This window comes from Cricetulus griseus, chromosome 6 (genome assembly GCF_003668045.3).
Source record: "Cricetulus griseus strain 17A/GY chromosome 6, alternate assembly CriGri-PICRH-1.0, whole genome shotgun sequence".
Lineage (NCBI taxonomy): Eukaryota > Metazoa > Chordata > Mammalia > Rodentia > Cricetidae > Cricetulus > Cricetulus griseus.
This window is the reverse complement of record NC_048599.1, coordinates 84,397,770-84,420,150: the sequence shown is the minus strand read 5'-3', so window position 1 is coordinate 84,420,150 and position 22,381 is coordinate 84,397,770. Positions and strand designations below refer to the sequence as shown.

At 41.2% G+C, this 22,381-nt stretch overlaps 1 protein-coding gene across 43 annotated transcripts in view; it reads left to right on the top strand.

Moving 5' to 3' along the window:
- Phf21a (PHD finger protein 21A) overlaps positions 1–22,381 on the top strand; it is a 174,194-nt gene that overhangs the window by 134,388 nt on the left and 17,425 nt on the right. For 37 of the 43 annotated variants that reach the window (XM_035446682.1, XM_035446684.1, XM_035446692.1 and 34 more), the window contains 3 exons: positions 8,615–8,866; positions 10,054–10,143; positions 11,868–12,161. In XM_035446682.1, the coding sequence (XP_035302573.1) occupies positions 8,615–8,866; positions 10,054–10,143; positions 11,868–12,161 (636 nt within the window). The remainder of the gene's footprint in view (positions 1–8,614; positions 8,867–10,053; positions 10,144–11,867; positions 12,162–22,381) is intronic. The other 6 variants (XM_035446687.1, XM_035446691.1, XM_027422481.2 and 3 more) reach the window with 2 other exon arrangements.

Below are 22,381 nucleotides of genomic sequence, written 5' to 3'. Positions count from 1 at the left end.
TGTTCAGGTATTCATGTTTTTGGGAAGCATTCAAAAGGGTGTTATGTTTTTATAACATAAGTCCCCATTCTTGAGAATGCGCAGCTTCTCCATACTGGTGGAGATCTGGAATGAGAGCGCAGGTGACACTTAGAACTAAGTGGGGCTTAGTGTTCTAGCCTGATACAGCCGTGGAAATGCTTTACTGGAAAGGGTATTTAACCGATCACAGAATGTGAGGAGAGAGTCAAGATACACTGAAAGGGCATATTTGGAATTGACATTTGAGTAAGAAAATTATTCAAGCTTAACCTCTACAGACTTATATATATTATGAATGTACCTTTTTAAAGGAACCAGTGGGCCTGGGGAGATGGCTTAGTTGCAAAGTGCTTTCCGTATAAGCATGAGGACCTGAGTTCTACACCCAATACCTACATAAAAACTGGTGCATGGTCATGGTATTTTTACTATTAGTGCTAGGGGAGCAAAGACGGGAGAATCCCTGGAGCTTGCTGGCCGGCCAGCCTAGCAGAATCAGTAAGTTCAAGATCCCAGTGAGAGATCCTGTCTCAAAAAACAAGGTGAGGGTTGGAGAGATGGCCCAGCATTTAACAGAATTTAGTGCTCTTGCAGAAGACCTGGGTTCAGTTCCCAGCACCCACATCAAGAATCATGCAACAATTTGTAAGCCCAGTTCCAGGAAAATCTAGTTCCTCCTCCTGGCTCTCTAGCACCTGCATGCACAGGGTGCCCAGGGTGCACATACACACACTCAAGCACTCATGTACACATACTAAATGGATAAATAAAAACAAAGCAAAGTTGATGATAACTGAAGAATGACACCTGAGGTTGAACTCTGACCTCAATATGTCTGCACACCTGCACACAAACATACCCAGATAAGTGAACAAATAAGTAAATAAACCAAAATAAAAGAGGGGATGAAGAGACTTGGAAATTAAGAGTACTCACTGCTGTAACAGAGGACCCCACTTCACTTCTCAGTACCCACATGGTGGTACTGCCATCCATAATTCTAGTAACAGTGGATTGATGCCACCTTCTGGCCTCTGTAGGCACCAGGCATGCACAAGGTACACATGTATGCCTGTAGACAAAACACTCATAAACATAAAATAATTTCTTTTTAGGAGTCTAGCCAGGCATGGCTAGACTTTAATCCCAGCACTCTGGAAGGCAGATGTAGGAGGAGGATCCTGTGAGTTCAAGGCCAGCCTGGTGTGCAAATGGAATTCCAGGACAACCATGGCTGTTACAAGAGAAACAGTGTCCTAAAAAACAAAGCAACAACAACGAAAAGATTCTAATGTGTTGGGGCTGTAGCTTAGTAATTAAGAACTTATCCAACATATGTCAGATCTTATGTTCCATCCCCAGTGACTTAGTTAAGGTTTCTATTGCTGTGAAGAGACACTATGACCATGGAAACTCTTATAAAGGAAAACATTTCATTGCAGTGGCTTATAGTTTCAGTGGTTTAGTTCATTATCATCATGGTGGGACATGGCGGCATGCAGGCAGACATGGTGCTGGAGGAGCTGAGAGTGGAAAAGGAGCTACATCTTGATCCCACTGGCAATAGGAAGTGGTTTGAGCGGCACACTGAGCAAAGCTTGACCATAGGTGAGACTTCAAAGCCTACTCCACACTGACACACTTCCTCCAACAAGGCCACACCTCCAATAGAGCCACTCTCTGTGAGCTTATGGGGGCCAATTATATTCAAATTACCATACCCAGCATCACAAAAATAATAGATAACACTAGTAAACACTAAGTATTGATCCTCGGGTAGGGTATATCACAAAGCCCTTTAGGACTATTAAAGGCTATATATCCTTCCCTAGAAAAATGTACATTAATAGTCAGTACACTTATTTTACATATTTCAGAGTGTCTTGAGTCTTCTGAAACACACCAACTTGGAATCTTCATTGTGTGTGTAGAGGAAATCCACTTATTATTTGTAGACCTAGGATTACTTCATGTACAACTTTTTTCTTTTTTAAATCAAGATAGGGTTTTTCTGTGTAACAGGAAACTAGCTCTGTAGACCAGAACTCACAGAGATTTGCCTGTCCTGCCTGTCTCTGCCTCTCAAATGCTAGGATTAAAGGTGTGTGCCACCACCACCTAGCCATGTATAACATTTTTAAAGTGAAAAATTGAATCAACTATTAAAAAAACTAATAGTACCTAGAATTTGATAGAGGCTACTGAATACCACCATACTACTCAGGGTTTTGTGTATGTAGTAGAAACTCTCTTCACTCTTAATCCTACAATTTAGATTTATAGAAGGGAAGATTTAAGAAGTATATAACAGGTAGTATTCAGTAGAGCCAAAGTGGAAAATCTGTTTATTCAGCTACTTTTCTGTGCTTCCAGACAATACCAAGAAAGGGAATGCCAATACAGTATGAAAAATGTGAGTTGATTCAGTGGTTAGGAGCATTTGTTGCTCTTATAAAGGACCAGAGTTTGATTCCCAGCATCCACGTGGCATCTCATATCTGTCTGTAACTCCATTCGCAGGGCATCCAACACCCTCTTCTGACCTCCAAGGGTACCAGGCAAACATGTGGTGTACAATACATGCATTCAGACAAATTCTCATACATATAAAATATTGAAGTAAGTAAATAAATCTTTAAAAAAAAAATTAAGCCCCTGTCATCAGTCAGAGAACTAGAGCATCAAATACTTTCCACACTAATCACCCAATACTATCTGTAAATAAGACATCTTTTTTTTCTCCAACAGGGTCTTACTGTGTAGTTCCAGCTGACCTCACTTTGTAGACCATGCTAGCCTCAAACTCAGAGATCTTCCTGCCTCTGCATGTGAGAATATTTGCCTGGCTATTTGTATGTATACATACCACATGCATGCAGTACCTACAGAGGCCAGAATAGGGCAATGGATCTCCACTGGAGTTACAGCTAGCTATGAGCTGTCTAGGCCAGCTGTGTGCCTGATGAATTCTCTCCTCTCCCTCTTTTCCTCCCTCCCTCCCTTTCTTTTTAAGGCCCCTTGAACTTTTATAACTTCTCAAAGACTGCTTATGAGTTTACTTTCCCTGGGGTAGAATTGTTGTTTGGTGATACATGGGAATTTATTGTTTTAATACATGAAATTTTCTATTCAGGTAATATTCCATGTTATACAAATCAAGAAAGACTTATAAACAAATACCTAATTGGTGGCTTCTCTGTTCACTTCAGTTCTGTATTGGGGTGGTGGACAGTAGGGCCCAGCACTGCCTCCAGAACAGTGTGGCATAGCTTCTGTCCATCTGGTAGCTCACCTGATCTATTTAATTGATTTAGCTAACCTTGATTTTATATTGTTTTGTTTTGTTTAATGCAAAGGCTTAATGCTAAAACCCAAAGGCCCTCTAGGTTTCTCTTGTTTGTCTTTGCAGTGAGCTCCATTCAGTGTTTATTGACTGCTCTCTGTGTGCTAGATGGTATACAAAGAGCAACAGTCCCTGCCAAGAATCTGGCATATTATGGTAATTCATTTCACTCATTTGTATTTATTGAGTCCACACTGTATAAGCACTGAACTAGGAAATGTGGAGACTAGACTTAAAGTACCAGTAAAGGAATGTGAAAATACCAGAGAAAAGGTAATTTTCATTGGAGGAATCAGAAGTACTTCTTAAAGAAGGTCATTACCAATGAATGAGATTTCTGTGGTGGAGCAAAGAGTAAAGAGCAATGCAGATGTACAGAGTAAAACAATTAAAAAATAGAGAGTTTACAAAAAATAAATTTGGGATCTGTAGATGATCTCGTAGCTAAAAGTATGCATTACTCTTGCAAAGGCCCACAGTCCACTAACTAGCACCATTGTCCAGCAGCTCACAACTGTCTGTACTTCTAGCTCCAGGGGATCCATCCTCCACAACACAAATACCTACACTCACATGTCCATTCTAACACACACACACACACACACACACACACACACAGTTTTTAAAAATGTTATAAAGGAGGGGCAGGAGAGTGCTGGAATGGACAGGCAGGAGCTGGAGAGATGGGCTTTGTTGCTAAGAGGTTAAGAGCCTATACTTTCCTTACAGACGGCTAACGTTCAGTTTCTCAGCTCCTATGTTAAATAACTCACAGCTGCCTGTAACTCCAGTTCCAGGAGACCTGATACCCTCTTCTGACCTTCCCAAGCACTGCACTTACATGCACAAACCTCCACAAACACACACATTTACACAAAATGTAAAATAATAGTAGAGCTTAACAGTAGTGGCACATGCCTTTAATCCCAGCACTTGGAAGACAGATGCAGGAGAATCTCTGAGTTTGTGGCCAGCCTGATCTACAGAGAAAGTTCCAGAATGACCAGAGCTATGTGGAAGAAACCCTATCTCAAAACAGTAACAACAACAGCAAAAATAGTAGAATTTAATCTTTCTTAGAAAAGAAATACATGGCCAGGTGTAGTGCTATAGTCTCAGCACTCAGGATGATGAGTCAGGAGGATTGAGAATTCAAGACCAGCCTGGGCTCCATAGTTAGTCTGTCTCAAAACAACAGAAATAAACAGAAAAAACAAAATCATCCTTTTGTCTTAGTTGTAAAAGAAATTACAGAAGAAATCATTCAATTGGAAGCAGTTTGATAGGGTTAATTTATGGTCATTATGGTGGAGGTGTGGCTGCTGGCCAGCTGGCATGATGCGGAAGCAGTAGTTGAGAACTTAGATCCTGATCACCAAGCAAGAGGCAGGAAGGGAGGGAGACTGGACCCAGTTTGGGCTTTTTAAACTTCAAAGCCTATCCTACCCTGTGCTCCCACCCCACCCCAACTCTGAAGTGACACATCTTCTTCAACAAGGCCACACCTCCTAATCCTTCCTAAGCAGTCCACCAACTGGAAACCAAGCATTCAAATTTATGAGTTTATGGGAGACATTCTCATTCAAGCTACCATGCCCATGAAGTAGCAAGTAGGTTCATGTAGAAGGTGAAATGATGGGGGGTGATAAAAGGCCAGGAAAGGCAAGAAGGAGCAGCCTCTAATGCATGATAAAACTTGGGTATTTGATAATCATATAAAGTAACCAAAGGCTCATAAGAACAGATTTAAGTATGGTACTTATTAGATATGTCACTTCTGAAAGGAATAACTTCTGTTCATGATGAGAGTGGGCAGCAAGAAGATGCTATGTGGGGAAGTTGCCTAAGCTGAGGGACCTTGCTGTGAGGCAGTGTCTTCTAGACATTACAGGGAAGGGAAGCTGTATCTGTGAAATCTCAACACTGGTTGCTGAAACAAGACCTGAGTAATGTCAGCATCAAGCTGTCAAGGCCATACCCCTAGATGAAGAGCTACAGGCAGTCAGTGGCTGCTGAGGGGAGAGAAACAACCCTCTCATTTTTAATGATAAAATGCATATGAAAAGAGGTACGTAGTTATTAAAAACTAAATACAAAAAAAAACCTTATAAACAAAGGGGAGGGCAAATTCTATTGTGATTAAGTATACGATGGTGACTTCCTACTCAAAATTAAGCAGACAATAAAATAGATGTGGAGGTTAATTAGAGCCCATATAGATATCCCTTGAAGTTCTGATTTGTTTATTGGATCATATGTTTGTAAATTAAAATGCCTCATATCTTACAGGCTAACAGTAAAAACTTAGCAAACAATACAAAGGTATTTGGCCAGGCTTTGTGGTTCACACATATAATCTCAGTGTTCAAGAGGGATGGTTACCACAAGATTGAGCTACCAAGTGAGACTTTGTCCCCAAAGAAACATTTTTAGAAGCTGAAGAGATGCTCAGCAATTTAGAGCACCATAGCTTTTGCAGAGGGACCTGGGTTTGTTTCCCGGCACTAATATGGCGGCGGTTCACAGCCATCTGTAACTTCATTTCCTCTTCTGACTTCTGCAAGCACTCAAAACACTCATACACATAAAATAAAATAAATAAATCTTAAAAGTTTTAATTAAAGTAAAACAAAAAGGACTTTGCCAATAGTGTTACTGCCTATATGTATGCATGAGCTTCTAGCTACGAGAGCTCAAGTTTTGCCACAATTAAAGAACTAAATGGAACTGTAATACCTGCTACCTTCTCTTAATGATCATCAGTCTTGAGCAGCATTAACTAACCAGGTGCAAGCACAACTTCCATGAAATCATTGTCTTTGATTACAATGCACATTTTTTCTGCATCTTCTCTTCTTCCTGCTTATATGTCAGAGTCCCCCTTCTCATCTAATCCCTAACACTCCCAGAGTTTGCTTCATGCTCCCTAATATTTGGAATCCAGTGAGTGGCTAACCAGAAGTGCGAACCTTAACTAAGAATATAATCTTTTTGTTTTGTTTTGTTTTGTTTTGTTTTTCGAGATAGGGTTTCTCTGTGTAGCTTTGGAGCCTATCCTGGCACTCGCTCTGGAGACCAGGCTGGCCTCGAACTCACAGAGATCCGCCTGCCTCTGCCTCCCAAGTGCTGGAATTAAAGGCATGCGCCACCAACGCCCAGCGTGAATATTATCTTTAAGGAGCTTTTGCTGAGACATTTGTATTACATCTTTGGCCTATGTGTTATATAGAATTGCATAGATGCTAAAATATATTAAATGAAATCAGCCACTATTAAATACATGTAAAGGAGAATAAAAATGCTAAGTTACAGTGTGAAGTAACTTATCTGGTTTTATATTATGGAAGCAGTGAATTAATGGTAAGTATATAATTTAGGCGGATTTGTGTTTTCGGTATTTGCTACAATAATTAGTTTAGAGTTAATCCAATATTTATAATGATTTACCTCAACTAGAGGTGTTTCAAGCAAAAGTGCATTGACCTCATTTAAAGCAATATCACCATACAAACTGCTTTAAAATCTGTGTCATTGAGTTCTGCTGGCCAGAGTTTCACATCCACAGCCTGTGTTACACTAGAATTGAAGGCCATCTGGTATGGCTTGCTCGCTTACCACTTCAAAAGCTCTTTGTATTCAAGCATTTTAAATTGAAAGATGAGGCTGATACCATACTGTGTTTAAAACTCTTTCTAGAACTGGCTTTGTAAGAGAGCCTATGCTGCTACATAGTATGGCACTTCCAGTGATAAAATGGCATTTAGCTGTTGTCTGGCTTTCAACCCTGACCTGCTGCTGCCCAGGTGCCATTTCACATTTGAGAAGGCAGTGGTGGGTGACATTAGCTGCCCATGTTGTACCTTGGAAAGTAAAGCAAAGATTTGGGGGGTTTTAATTATAGACACAAGATTGCTGATTATATTGTGGTAGATGGATGAGGCCACATTATTATGTTGTTGTTAAAAGGAGATTTTAAAAGATGGAGTGTGTGTGTGTGTGTGTGTGTGTGTGTGTGTGTGTGTGTGTGTGTGTGTGTGTGTGTGTATACATGTCAGGTAGAAAAGGTAAGTAATTACACACACTCAGTAGCTGGATACATGGTGCTCACATGGCATGGAGATGGAACTTCTGCAGGGAGGTTTTCCAGGTGTGTGGAGAAGAAAGGGCTGCCACTGGAACTCCTGCAGAGCCAGGCATGCTCTCACCCTACTGTCCAGCTGCTAGTTCTTTGCGACTTGTGGCTTAGTAAAATGTGATGAGTGCAGGACTGACTTCTAATTTTTTAATTAAAGTTTATTAAAAAGTCAAGTTAGCTAGTGGCGGCCAAGCTGTAGAGTACATTTTAGAAGGGGGTTAAAGTGGGAAAATATCAGAACCAGTGAGTTGGAGATGAATGTTTGTGTTCCTGAAAGGTCTATATCTTGAGTGACTAGTAGTGGTGCCAGATAGATGTGTGTACCATGAAAGGAGGTGGTTTCTCTAACGGGCATTTATAATTGTTCAAGTAAAAAGTTAGCAAATGCAGCCTCAACGCTTGGGAAACAGCCTGGAAGCGTCAGTCAGGTCCTCACTGAAGCTCCTCCTCTGATTCCCAAGGCTTTTGAAACACAGGTGTTTGTTCCCGCCTTGTAGGTTTCCCTGACACTTTGATCACTTCCACATCAGTTCTCCAGAGGAAAGACTGTAGGTGGTGGCACAGCCCCCTTTGGAACAGAGAACTGGTGTTTCTTATACTCGTTAACAGCATCATTACTGGAGCTTGGGGTTCACTACCTCTGAGGCAGCAGTTAATGCTGATCCTCCTGTGAATTTCCCTTCTACTTCCCCAGGGGGACCCTTAGAAAGATGAAAAGACACTGCCCTTCCTTTGTGTCACAGGCAGCAAGTAGCTAGATTAGTGGTTACAGCAATCAGGGATAGAGACAATGTCCAACTTACATGAGTTAACTGACTTTATGCAGAGTTAGAAAACCCAGAAGCATTAAATGCACTCATGTTCTATACCTGTAGATGTGCACTGTCCAGTGCTTAAAACTCTATGTCGATATGAGTGTACACTCACTGCAGTGAACGTTCCCTAACTTGAGAAACTAGAGACTGTCTTTCTCTGTAGTAAGAAGTGTATTCTACATCACAAATGTTCATTTTATAGACAAATTTGGTTGCTTTGTTTCCTTTGGGAGTTCAGAAGCATATTGTTCAATGGGATCACATTTCAGTGTCCTAATGTCTGTTCTCCATGTCTCCTAGAAGACTGTAACTACAGCTTCTATGATTACCACAAAGACACTACCTCTCGTCTTGAAAGCAGCAACTGCGACCATGCCTGCCTCTGTTGTGGGCCAGAGACCTACCATTGCTATGGTGACCGCCATCAACAGTCAGAAAGCTGTGCTCAGCACTGATGTGCAGAACACACCAGTCAACCTCCAGACGTCTAGTAAGGTCACTGGGCCTGGGGCAGAGGCTGTCCAAATTGTGGCAAAAAACACAGTCACTCTGGTAAGCCAGCAGCTGCTACTCATGTGTGTTCACATGAGAGGGTTCAGATTGTGCATTGTGGAGTATTTCTGTTTTAGGTTCCTACTCCTATCATTCTCCTAGCAAAAACTTCCCTATGGGGCTGTCAGTTAACTACGGAGCTGTCCTGACACCAGGGGCCATATTTAGTACACTGTCTAAGGTCACAGTAGGACTTGGTTTTGGAAGAAAAATGTCCTTCACAAAGATACATGCTGTTTCACTTTTCTCTCCCTCCATTCTGTCCACTGCCCCTCCCCTATCCCCCATGAGATCCTGTGTACTGAAACTCCCTGTGCTTTATTCTGCTTTGAGGAAAACCCCTGTTACAGTCTTTCAGGACATGATCCCTCTAGTTTGAATGCAGCCAGGAAGTACTTAAAGTTGGTTGAGGTACAATTTAAAAATATTAAAGAAATTTAGAGATTAATGTGCCAAAGGCCAGGTCCTACCAGAGGGAGGATCCCCTGGAGGAAATGCTTGAAGAAGATTGTCAATGAGATTTCCAGGATTGAGCCATTTAGACACTGTTGTTCTTGGAAGTGTATGAGAACCAGGTCCAAACTGTGATGATACTCAGTTATCATCTTCAGATGACAAAGCTCTTGGTGACTTTTTGAATATGATCAATAATGAGTAAAAATAGCAACAAAGTGAAGCTTTGTCACTTACCCAGAAGTCCTTAAAGATGTAGTCACTCAGCCAGATCCTAGGGTTCAAAAGTATTCTGTAGGAAGAAAGCTGTCCATCCATTCTCTGTTGGGTGAACTTGAATCTTTGTCAGTGGTGGGGGAATCCATTCAGACAGGCAGCAAGTTTGATTTTACTTTAGATCTAGTTTTGACTCTTAAAATATCTAAGAGAGTTCATGAGTATCAGAGAAAATTGTCAAAGATTGCTGAGCCTACTTGGTTGTGCATAAGGTATGTGAGGAGATAGGCGTGTGGTTGATCACTTTATGGGACAGTGTGCAGGTGGGAAATAATAGTTTCTAAAGCAGTATTAGTTGACATGGTGAACTGCATGGCAAGAGCTGGTGGGAATATTTTGTGATGTGGAGAGCAGACACCTGTGTCTTTTGAGTGTCTGCCTGGATCACTTGAGTTGTGACTGCCCTCTTGGGTTTATCTATCTTTCCTGTTTTTGTTTGTTTGTTTGTTTGTTTTAAGCAGGTTCAAGCAACACCTCCTCAGCCCATCAAAGTACCACAGTTTATCCCTCCTCCTAGACTCACTCCACGCCCAAACTTTCTTCCACAGGTGAGTGAGCCAGTGAGAAATCCAGTAAGGGATAAAGTGGCCTGCGATCCTCATGGACCTGCGTATGTAGTGAAAGTGAAGCAAAACTACCTAAATGTGAAGCAGCCAAGATAATGTCATTGGAAGCATCATTGTACTACTAATTTGTGGGGGGAAATATAGTCAAAACTGTCCTGGCAGTAAGGAACAGAGATACACACCACTTCTGATGTCTTTTCCCTTTGCTAAAAAGTAGTAGAAACAGAATCAACAGCCAAACAAACCATTGTGAAACTTTGCTTACAGATGTTGAGTAGGGGTCTGCATCAGGCTTTTCGTCCTGGGCCCAAGCAATACTACTTCTTCTACCCCTGACAGTTCTCCCAACACCAGACTGACCCTGGCAGACTCCAGGCAGTCCATCCAACAGAAAGGCCAAGAGTTGCTCTCTGAGGTGGAGCCTTCAGACAGAGAAGGGAAAGGAGTCTGTCTGTGAGGGGTCGTACAGTGCTAGCATGAGAGAAGGCCATCCTGTTAATTTCCAAATAGATCTTTAATAAGTACTGTGGGTAGCAAACATGGTACTAAGCTTTTGTGCCCTGGATATGCTGATTTTTTATTTATTACATATACAACATTCTGCTTCCATATATAGCTGCATACCAGAAGAGAGTACCAGATCTCATAACGGATGGTTGTGAGCCACCATGTGGTTGCTGGGAATTGAACTCAGGACCTCTGGAAGAACAGCAAGTGCTCTTAACCTCTGAGCCATCTCTCCAGCCCTGGATATGCTGATTTTCAGACACAGTTCTTGACCATCCGAGAGCAGCATCACAGTTGCCTATAGGGAACTATGGTGTCCATAATGGAAGTATGGCAAGCTGAGCACATGGAAGAGACGCTGGCCATTTTGGACTGATAGAGAAAGTGCAGTCACAAGTTCCTTGAAGAATCTAGGATTTCTTCAAGGAATTCAATGTGAGGCCTAAAGTCCCAGTGAAGTCTGTCTGATAAAATTTTGAAGAAGGAATTTTAAAAAAAATGTCCCAGGCTGAGAGTACAGTATAAGCTGCATGTGTGGCGTGGAGCTGTTCAAGGAACCAAGGGGATCGCTGTGGCTGTGCAGAGACCGAGAAGCTGACCCCGTTTGACTTAGAGAAGAGCCTGGAGAAGTGTACTAGGGAAGAAAGAACCTGGGGTCCTTTTCCCTGTGCAGAGACATGGGCTGTACCTAGCAGCCGTGGAAATCTGTGGGAGTATCTTCAGGCAAGACCATGACATGAGCACACTTAAGTTTTAGGAATTCCATCTTTCTGCTATGCAGAAAAGAGGATGGATAGGAAGGGCAGTCAGGACATCATCAGAAGTATGAATCCCACTGTTGTCCAGGTACTTTATGTGGGCTGTCTATCTTCATTCTCATAGTAACCCTATGAAACGTTTTCAATAAAAAAAAAAAAAAATCAAAGGGTCAGTTCATGTTTTTAGACAGTGAAATCAATGTGGTCTAGATTTCATGAAGCTTTTATGTTTTAGGAATATATATCCATGGGTGTTGGTAGCAATGTTAAATGTAGTTCTTACTACTGTCTCAGTAGCAGCCATCACAGAATCATTTTAAGTTAAGCTAAATATTCAGACTTAGAGGATTGTCATGAGCCACATTTGGCACCAGTCTGCTTGCCTCCAGTAATACAGTATTATTCTCTCTCTCTCTCTCTCTCTCTCTCTCTCTCTCATAGGTTCGACCCAAGCCCGTGGCCCAGAATAACATTCCTATTGCTCCAGCGCCTCCTCCCATGCTTGCAGCTCCTCAGCTTATCCAGAGGCCTGTCATGCTGACCAAGTTTACACCTACAACCCTCCCCACATCCCAGAATTCCATCCACCCCGTCCGTGTTGTCAATGGGCAGACTGCAACCATAGCCAAAACGTTCCCCATGGCCCAGCTCACCAGCATTGTGATAGCTACTCCAGGGACCAGACTTGCTGGACCTCAGACTGTACAGCTTAGCAAACCAAGCCTTGAGAAGCAGGTATGGGCAGAGCATGTACACACCTGCTGTGCTGGTAACTTTGACCTTGAAGCAGTGTCTGCTAGGTGCTTTCTAAATGTGCCTTGTCAAGGGTTCTTCATCTCAGCACCAAATCAACATCCTCTGCTTTATTGTATGATAATTCACTCACATCCAAAGAGAAAGTTGAATTGTTTTCCCATGGTAGTTGGCTTCAGAGTCTTTGTGTGAGTGAGCTCCCCCTGCTGGCTCTAACGCAGAAATTCACAGCTAGGGTCTCTGCCTCAGCAAGGAAGCACCTCCCCCACGTCCCACACCGGAAACAGAAAACACCATGTTGGCTTCACCCAGTAAGAATCCAGGTGTGGATCTGACTATGAAAGTAAGTCAGGAGCAGTAAACAGGGAAAGGAACTTAATTTCAGGGACTTTTGCCTTAATCACAGGTAATGTATGACCAAACAATTTTTAACTTTCCAAAAACCATCCTTTGTTCTCTAGACTGGATGCAGGGGACATTTTTGTTCAGATATTGAAGCCCTGCATTTACATTTTCTAAAGTCAGATTTTTCTCATGAGTGAGTGAGACTAGAGCAAAGCTAGTAACCTCCACAGAGACCTTCAAGGTACAACCGCAGCATTTGAGAAAGGGGTCTCTAGGCAGTCACTGTTCCCCATCTGGAGAAAGACCAGTGATGAGAAGGAATTCTTAGACAAAAGCAACTTTTCAAGAAAGTTGCTTTAACTAGTCATTGGCCTGCACAGCATGGTGGGGCACATCTACCATCCCAGTACCCAGGAGCCTGAGCAGGAAGACAGCCATGACTTGGAGCCAGTCTGAGCCAGGACCACCCTCCTCAGCTGTAGAGCTCCATGCTCCTTGAAGTTACTTCACAGCGCTACTTTCCATCACTAAAACTCACTGTTCTTTATGAAAGGAAAAGCCTTTTTTTATTTTAGTTTTATTTTTCCATTTCTTTTTTAATCATACAGATAATATGTATGACTTTAAGAAATACATCACAGAAATATAAATTGTAAAACATGCTCTCCCATAACTTACTCATTTTCTACAATTTTAACAAAAATTTACCTTCAGTACTTACTATTAACATTTTCAATTATGTTCCTACCACACAAAAGTCATTATCCTGCTCTGTTTCTAATTGCTCAGACTTGATTTCCCATTCATGTGAAAACAGTGTCTGGTGTCAGTCTTCCTCCTGAGGGGCGGTCAGCCATGGTTCTGAGAGGCTCACCCCTTGTGGGGGCGGCACAGGGAATGTGGGTTGGCCTTCTTGAGCATATACTCCCAGGCCTTGGACTCATGCCACTCCTCCATGCAGCAGAGTTGAATTACAAAACCTTGTTCTCAGGAAATACACAAGACAGCTTATCGCCATTTCTGTGGAGCCTGCCCAAACACCAGGAAGTGCTTTGAGAAACACTCTGAAATCAATTATTAACACCAACTTTACATCAGAAGTTTTGGACTATTTGACAGCGATGTTTTGGTCCTCAAATATGGAAAGTCCTCTGATCAAGTACAAGGGCTTAGGGGACAAGACCTCAAGGGTCGTGCTGGAGGTGGGGCTGGAGAGAGAGCTCAGTGGTTAAGAGCACTGACTGCTCTTCTAGAGGACCCCAATTTAATTCCCAGCACCCATATGGGCAGCTCACAACTGTCTATAATTCCAGTTCCAGAGGACCTGACACTCATGGCAAAACACCAATGCAGTTAAAATAAGTAAGATTTAAAAAAAACAAAAAAAAAAAACCTGCAAAATAAGAAGTGTTGTGGGGCCTTAGTGCATCTCAGAAAGTAGTGTCGCAGTGTCACTTTCCATCACTTCTTGTTCACCTTTGGTAAATAAAGAAAAGGCTATTTCCATTTTCATCTTACTTTTCCACTTCTTTTTCTGGTTATACAGATAATACATGTGATTATAAAACATCACAGAAATAAAAATTATAGAAGATGCTCTTCCCATAATCTATGCATTTTCTGTAATTTTAATCTAATACTACCACCAGTAGTTAATTACTATTAATATTTTCTATTATGTGCCTCTAGATACCTTCTGTTTATATACTAACAGAATTTTAAAGCAAACTATGTGTTTTAACCTAGACTTTTCTAGGTTTGGGCCATCTTTTCATGTCTTGCACTTGCATGTTCATAGTGTTTTATAGTTTGATTTGAATAGCACAGAAGTTCTAAGTTGAAGGCCTTCTTGCTAGTAGTATGTCCTGGCATCTTCTCTGTGCTAGAATATAGGAATCCAGTCATTGCTAGTTTAGTTGGCAGGCCATCTGGCATAGCAGTCCTCCAGTTAACAGGGACGCTCTTTACACCAGATTCTATTCTTGGAATTTCCTTCTTGAGAGCTTCCACTGAGCTCCTAGGTGGGCTAACATAGGAGACAAATAGCCACTGGTTCACAGGATTACTAAGCCTGTATGCACAGTGTTCTCACAACTCGCTAGGTTTGCTAGTTCTTCAAAGGCAAAAACCTTATTCACTTCCAGAGAATATGTTAGAAAGCACTAAGGATGTAGTTCAGTGGTGGAGCTCTGGCCTGGCATTTACAGGACCTGGTTTCCATCTCTGATACCATCAAAATAAATAAATAAAGCCAAACTCAAACAAAACGAGGACGCAAGCAAACAACAACAACAAAGTCAAGTGTCAGCTACTTTGTTCCTCATGGTGTTTGTAAATAAAGATGAAAAGAATCAAAGCCTGTATGTACTACACAGAGCTCAGTCTCTGGTGCATTTGGAGCAGGCATTGAGGCTTTGCTTTAGAGAAGGAAGCATGACAGACTATGTTGACCTATGGCCGCTCTCTCTATTTGGCGTAGGAAAGAAGGCAGTGGAGTTATAGTAGAAATGGCCTTTCTCTGTGCATAGGGAGTCTTTTCACCCACCCCCACTAGAGAGCCTCAGGTGTCTCCTTTACTGAAGCCACATTACATTGTGGTTCTGAGAGAGGAGAGGAGTTTATAGAGCTTGAAAACTGATGACACCAGGAGCACCATAGAGACACCCTGGGCTTTGGTTCCAGACCACCACAGGTAAGCAAGACATACAATAAGTCCAGGTCCATGACTTTCTCTCCCTGGTACATTTAGAGGCATGTATACACTGTGCTACAATAACACCGTGGTGTCCTAAAATGTACATATTTCAGTTTTAAAACCTTCAGCAAGTGGTAACGTTGCTCTGATACCAATGACTGTTGACTGATCAGACTGGTGACTGCCAAAAATTGAAGTGACTGCTTCATGCACCTTTTATGAGGGATTTCTCTGTTGTGTGTCATATAGTTTGGTGGCACCTTTCCCATGAAAGGACTTCTTTGAAAAACCAGAATGAATCTATAATATTCTCTGGACAAGATTCCTTCTCAGAAAACTGTTTACTTTTCTCATCATAGGGAGCAGCCCATCCCTCTCCAATTAGAGCTCACTCATGGTGGGAGTACAGTACTACCACAGCTCCACGCCCCACTTCTGGCTCTCATACCTAATGCTTCCACCACCACTGCTGCCTCTACTGCAATCTTGAGCCCCTCAAAATTGTCTGTGAAGATTAGGATTAACTTCCTGTTAATGTTGATGTTTGGCCTTCTCTATATATGTCTTGAATTTGAACATCTAGAATATTGAATCCTTTCCAAAAGGTTTTCAATTTATGGTAGCTATTGCCTTATAAAATGTATTTCTGAAATAATAAGATTTGAAAGTCACAATTACTCCTTGACCCATGGGTTGTAGAATGGACATTGTGTTAGCAGGCATGAAAACAACATTAATGTCTTTGTAGAACTCCACCAGAGCTCTTGGGTGACTGGGTACATTGCCAGTGAGACTGTTATTTTGAAATCTGTCTGAGCAGTAAGTCTTGGAGTGGGCTTACAGTGTTCACAAACTGGCTTGTAAACAGATGTGCTGTTATCTAGGCTGTGTGCTTCATGTATACAACACAGGCAGAGTAGAGTTAGTAGAACGTCTACTGTGATTCTCAGAGGCCCTAGGATTTTCAGAGTGAGCACTAGCTTCACCTTAAAGTTACGGCTGCATCAGTCCTTAAAAGGAAATGTAGCCTGCTCTCCAATGCTTTGAACCTGGACACTGAGTTCTGTCTAGTCCTCAGTGGCCTTTTCTTCTAGCAGAAAGCTCTTTCTTCTGCCTGAGAACCTGCTGCTGGTTGGGGTCACCCTTCGTCAGTTGCCTTAGCTAGACTGAGAGCCTGCTGCGGCCTCTGTACCAGCGCCCTCACACCTCCTTGTCCTTTTGTAATACAGTGGCCTTTCCATATCTTTCCTGAAATCCATGAACCACCCTCTGCTAATGTTGGACGTTTGTGGCTTTCATGGAGTTGAAAAGACATGAATTTTGCTTTAGGCTAGACTTTGTCTTATGGGATGTTGTGATTGGTTGGGTCCTCCATGGCATTAGTTGGCTGTCACTTTCCTGTAGTTCCTGTATTCATGGAGAAGCACACTTAACTTCCTCCAGGACTTTTCCTTTGGGTGTGTGGCTTGGATGTCTGGTAGAAGAGAATCCCCTTTTAGCCTATGTTGCCTCACTAAGCTTAATCATTTTCTAACTTTTTATTAAAATTACAGACACATAGCTCTTTCACTTGAACATTGAGAGGACACTGTGGGTTACTAATTAACCTAATTTCAATATTTTGGAGACCTGCAAAATAGGAAGGCTCAAAGAGGCGAGGGGTCAAAATCCAATTAGATCACACACATCACAATCAACTAAGTTCACCTTTTCCACTGGCTGTTTATGGCACCCCAATTACAATAGTAACACCAGAGATCCACAGACAGCTATAGATAGAATATTGAAAAAGTTTGATATATATTACAAGAATTGCCCAAAATTAAAGTAACCTTGAAGTTTACACACAGTTTGGGGGAAATGCCAATAAAATTGGGTGACACAGGTGCCAGAGACCTTCACCCCTGTCCATATTCATGAAGTTCAGTGCAGTAAAACACAGTAAAAGGAGACAACTTGTTGGGGCCCGGTGCCTCCCTTGTCACCCACGTGTTTCATGGTACTCCATGCAATGGGAACAACAATGGGTTAGGAGTGACATGTGCTAAAAAATTTCAAGTCCACAAGACCTGTAGATCAAGTTTTCAGGAAATTATGTTTGTTTATTCTCCCCATCCACACCTTGTGACAAAGGCCTCTATGTTCCCAAGGCTTTAAAAAAAAAAAAAAAAAAAAGGTGTAGGGAAAGTTCTATGGGGGGAAAAATCGCAGATTACCTCCACCCAGGCCCCAACTTTGATAGGAATCTTGATAGATTCTAAACCAGCATGCTTAGGAGAATAATATCTGTATACATCAGTGCTGTCCTCCAGTTCTAGCCTTCTCTCCAAGTGAACCTGAGCTGAGGGCACAAGTGACCATAAAGTGGATTTTGCCTTGCTTCTAGTCCGAATTTACATAATTCAAGTAATGAAACTCCCTGGACACTTACCTATGGCACATGTCATGTGATAAATTTAAAATTGGGGATATAAATAATTACCTAGTTCTGGACATGCCAAACTTTGGGGACTCTGTCTTTCCTAAGTCCAGAAAAGAGCAGGAGTTTCGTCAGATGCCTGTGGAGGGTGTGTGAGGCAGGGGTACAGATGAGCAATGAGCTGGGGCACACGGGTGGGCTTCCTGTGTCTCCACCTGCTATAGAGCATGACTCCTTTCATTCTTAATTCCTCTTAAAATAATCCAACAAGTGTGCCTGTAATTGACAGTAAAAAATGGGCAAGGCTTATTTTCAATGAAGTAGCTGCTGCTTGGCAGTAGCCAGTTGTGATCATATCGAAACGTGGAAGTCCAGAATCCAGATGCTTTGAAGAATTGGCCAGTTTTTAAATACTGGTGACTGTTTAAACACCATGTAAGCAAAAGGTAATGTCTTCAGGGCAGCAAAATCTGAATAATTCTTTATTTTCTCTAAGAGAGAGACCAGATATTTAGAATTACCTCTCTTCATTTCTTAATATTTTTTTAACTGAAGTGAAATTTACTTCACAAATAATTAGCAACCCAGAAGTAAATAGTTTAATGGCAGTTAGTACATTTACAGTGTTATATAACCACTGTCTGTCTAGCAGCAAAATATTTTCATTACTCTAAAATAAAACCCAGTGTCTATTAAGCAGCTACTTTCTATTCATCCCATTGTTTGTCCCTGGCAGGCAATGGTCTGCTGTGTCTATGGCATTGATGACTCTGCTGTTTCATATAAATGGAACAATTTAATAAGTGACCTTTTATGCAAGACTTCTTTCACCTAGCATGTTTTCAAGATTTACTTACTTTGTAACATTGGTGGTGCTTCTTTTTAATGACTGGCATATATATATATATATATATATATATATATATATATATATATATACACACACACACACACACACACACACACTATCCATTCATCTGTTGATGGACATTTGAGTTGTGTCCACCTTGTAGCCATTGAGACTAGTAAGTACCGTTGGGAACATTCATGCACACACGCCTGTATGTTGTTTACAGTTCCTTTGGATGTATAACTAATCATGATTGCTGTGTTGTATAATGGCATACTTCTGTAAGTCACTCTAATTTTCATTCCCAGCAATAATATGTTTGCATTCCATTTGTTTGACATTCATGCTAGTGTAAAAGTATTTTGTTTAAAAATATCCTAGGGGGTGTAAAGTATGCAAATAAAGTGGTTTTTTGCATTTCCATAATTAATAATTAGTTTCTTTTCATGTTTATTGGCATTTGTATATATTCTTCAATGAGCTATCTATTCAAACCCTTTCTCTACTTTTTATTTCAAAATATTTTTAGATTTCTTTTGTATGTGCTGAGTGTTTTGCTCACATGTGGATCTGTGAATCATGCACTCATGGAGGTCAAAAGACAGCATTGGATCCCTCAGAACTGAAATTATGGACAGTTGTGAGCCACAATGTGGGTGCTGGGAATCAAACCTGGGTCCTTCCTGTACAAGAACAAGTACTTTTAACCACTGAGCCATCTCCCCAGACCCTCTTTGTCCACTTTTAAGTAGTATCATTTTTCTTTTTCTTGATGAATTGTAGGAGTTCTTTACTTAGTGTGTATACCGGCCTTTAGCAGACAACATTATTTTAAATATTTTCTCTTGTTCTATAGGTTGTTTTCTTTCTTTATTGTTGCTGTCCTTCAGTACATTGTTGTACCCTGCAACTTTGCTGAGTTTATTAGCTTTTAGTAGGTGTGTGTTTTAAGATTTTATTAATTTTTAAATTACATGTATGTGTTGTTTGCATGCATGTGTGTGCAGGTACCTTCAAAGTCCAGAAGAGGGCTTTGGGTCCCCAGGAACTGGAATTAGAGGTGGTTGTAAGCTGCCTAATGTGGCTATTGTGAACTGAACCCAAGTGTACTTAACCACTGAGCCCCTTCATCAATTCCTATGACCCTGTTTTTTGAAAGACTTTGACAAGCGCTGGTATTAATCATCCAATGAACCAGCTAAAGCCGTATTTTTGTTTGGGGAGACTTTGATTACTGTTTAAGTCTAATGTTTCTGTATTTATTTAGACTTTACTGCTTCATGTTGGGTCAGCTTGGGTAATATATTTCTAGAAATTTGTCCATTTCTTTTGTGTTATGTGATTGTCATACAATTATCTGATTTACTCTCTTAAAAATCCTATTTCATTACTATAAGATTAGGAATAATGTCCCCCTTCTGCTTTTTAACTGTTTCATCTTTTTCCTTGTTCTCTAGACGTTTATAACTTTCGTTGATTGTTTTTCCAAAGGACAAAGTTTGAGTTTTTTCTTCATTTGTTTGTTTTGAGACAAGGTCTCACTATGTCCCTGGCTTGCCTTGAATTCTACAGAGATCCCCGCCTCTACCTCTGCCCCTGTCCCTGCCCCTGCTATGTTTGAAGGCATATAAGGATGGTTATATTACATGAGGCAAAATCAACTATAAGTTAAAAACACAAAAGGCATAGGTGTTTCTTGTGTCAAAATAACAGGGATAAAAGAATTGTTCTCAAAGGGGGTATAAGAATTTTAATATATGTACTCATCAGGAAAGTCCCAAGACTTACAACAGAAGTAAATATGACAGAATTGAAGGTACCAACTGCCCTACACCAATGGCTGAAAGAGTTAACTACCCAGTTTAAATAATGGCTACAGCATGGAGACAGGAAAATACAAATCAATAAGGGAACTGGACAAACTATACACTGATCAACTCTAAAACATACCAAAAAAATACCTCTATTCAGTGTTTTTCTTTCAGCCCTTTCTACTTTCCACTCTAAAGTGAGTCTCTAGCAGAAGCATAATTTGCCCACTCTGCCACTCTTTGCCTTTTAGCTGTGGGTTGAATCCAGTTAGACTTCAGTGGTCACCAGTGAGGAGATACTTGGCTGTGTTGCTGTCTGCATATCTTACATCTTCTTCTTCTCTTGTTCTTCAGTACTGCCCTTTTTTGTTTGTTTATTTTTCCTAGTGTACATTTTCATCATATCCTTTTATCCCAAATATGTTTTATTTTCTTAGTAGTTACCATGGAGATTACAGTTAACTTTAACAATCTCATTTTAATTGATCCCATTTCAGTTTCAATAACATATAAAATCTCTATTCCTGTGCAGTTCTGTCCTGATGCATGTTGTGTTATTATATCTTCATAGTATGTGTCCGCTAATACAGATTTAACTGTATCATACATTAATCTTTTATATAGGAACAGAGTGAGCAGTTACTAATCAAAACTGCTGTGATATGGCCTGTGGGAGTTACCTTGACTAGAGTTTTCTTTGTGACTTCAAGTGAGGGTCTGCTGTCTGTCATTTCTTTAAGGCAGTTGTGCTGGCAGTGGATATCCTTAGCTTTATTTATCTGTATCTCTTAATTATTTTGTTTTTTGAGACAGGGTTTCTCTGTGGAACAGTCCTGGCTGTCCTGGAACTCACTTTGTAGACCAGGCTGGCCTCAAACTCACAGAGATCCATCTGCCTCTGCCTCTGCCTCTGCCTCTGCCTCTGCCTCTGCCTCTGCCTCTGCCTCTGCCTCGAGTGCTGGACTTAAAGGTGTGTGCCACCACCACCCGGCCTGAATCTCTTAATTTATCCTTCATTCTTTAAGGATAGTTTTAACACAATCCAGGATTGTTAGGTGATGGCTTTGGTTTTTTTTTTCTGGGTTTTGTTTGTTTACCCCTCCCTTTAAGGACGTTCCTCTGCCTTCTGGTCTGTAGCTTAAATGAATAGTTTGGGCTCCAGGTCCCTCACAAGTTTGTAGTCAAAGTATCTGGCCAGAGCTGCAACTGTCATGAGTCTTAATTAGTGTTGGCTAGCTTATGTCTAAGCTCAGTCAAGTGACTCTCAGCCTCGCAATTTGCTGGTTGTGGGCAGGAGACAATTTCATCTGACTTGAGTGTCTCTGTAATTCTGGGCCCATGACAGCTCACTTCTCCTAGAGCAAGAGGTCCTTGAGAGAAAGGAACCCACACACACAATGTTTTGATTGTTTTGTTTTTGTTTGGATGCTTTTTTGTGTTCTTTATGCAACACTCAGTGTGTTTTGCTTTCCACAGGGGTGGAGGGAGGATCCTTGGTGCAAAAGGGCTTGCTTACCTTGCCCAGGAGCATTGCACCAAGTGTTTTTTCAACCATGGAAATATAAGAGAGAGGCTCTGAGGGAACTGTTTCACACAGGAATGGAATACAAACCCAATGGTTGACCTCTCTCACTCCACTGTCCTTCCACATTCAAAATCAAGAAAATAAGCTTATTCTGAGTACCTTGAACCTTAGTAATGTCACGATGAATGGCTTTCCCATTAAATGTTTGCTTTATGGAGGAAGTAGGCCCTTTTGGGGCTAAATTAAAAACTATGTGAGTAAGGAAGGAGAAGGGGTTGAGAAAGAGATTGAAATTTGATTGATTCTCCTGGAGGCCAGTGCTTTATTGAATGCAAGCATGAGGTGCCATGCTGGCTCAAAAGAGTACAATAACAAGGAGCATACAAGCAGCCCCCGATCACGTGGCTTATAATACAGATGGAGATTTGTGGCAGGACTCTAGTTAGAGCAATAAAGGCTTCAGCTGGGCCCCAGTGCAGCAGCTTCTCCACTATTGATAAGCAGGTCTTAGATTTGCCTTTGCAACAGCAAGACAAGTATGAAAATAGCCAGAGAAA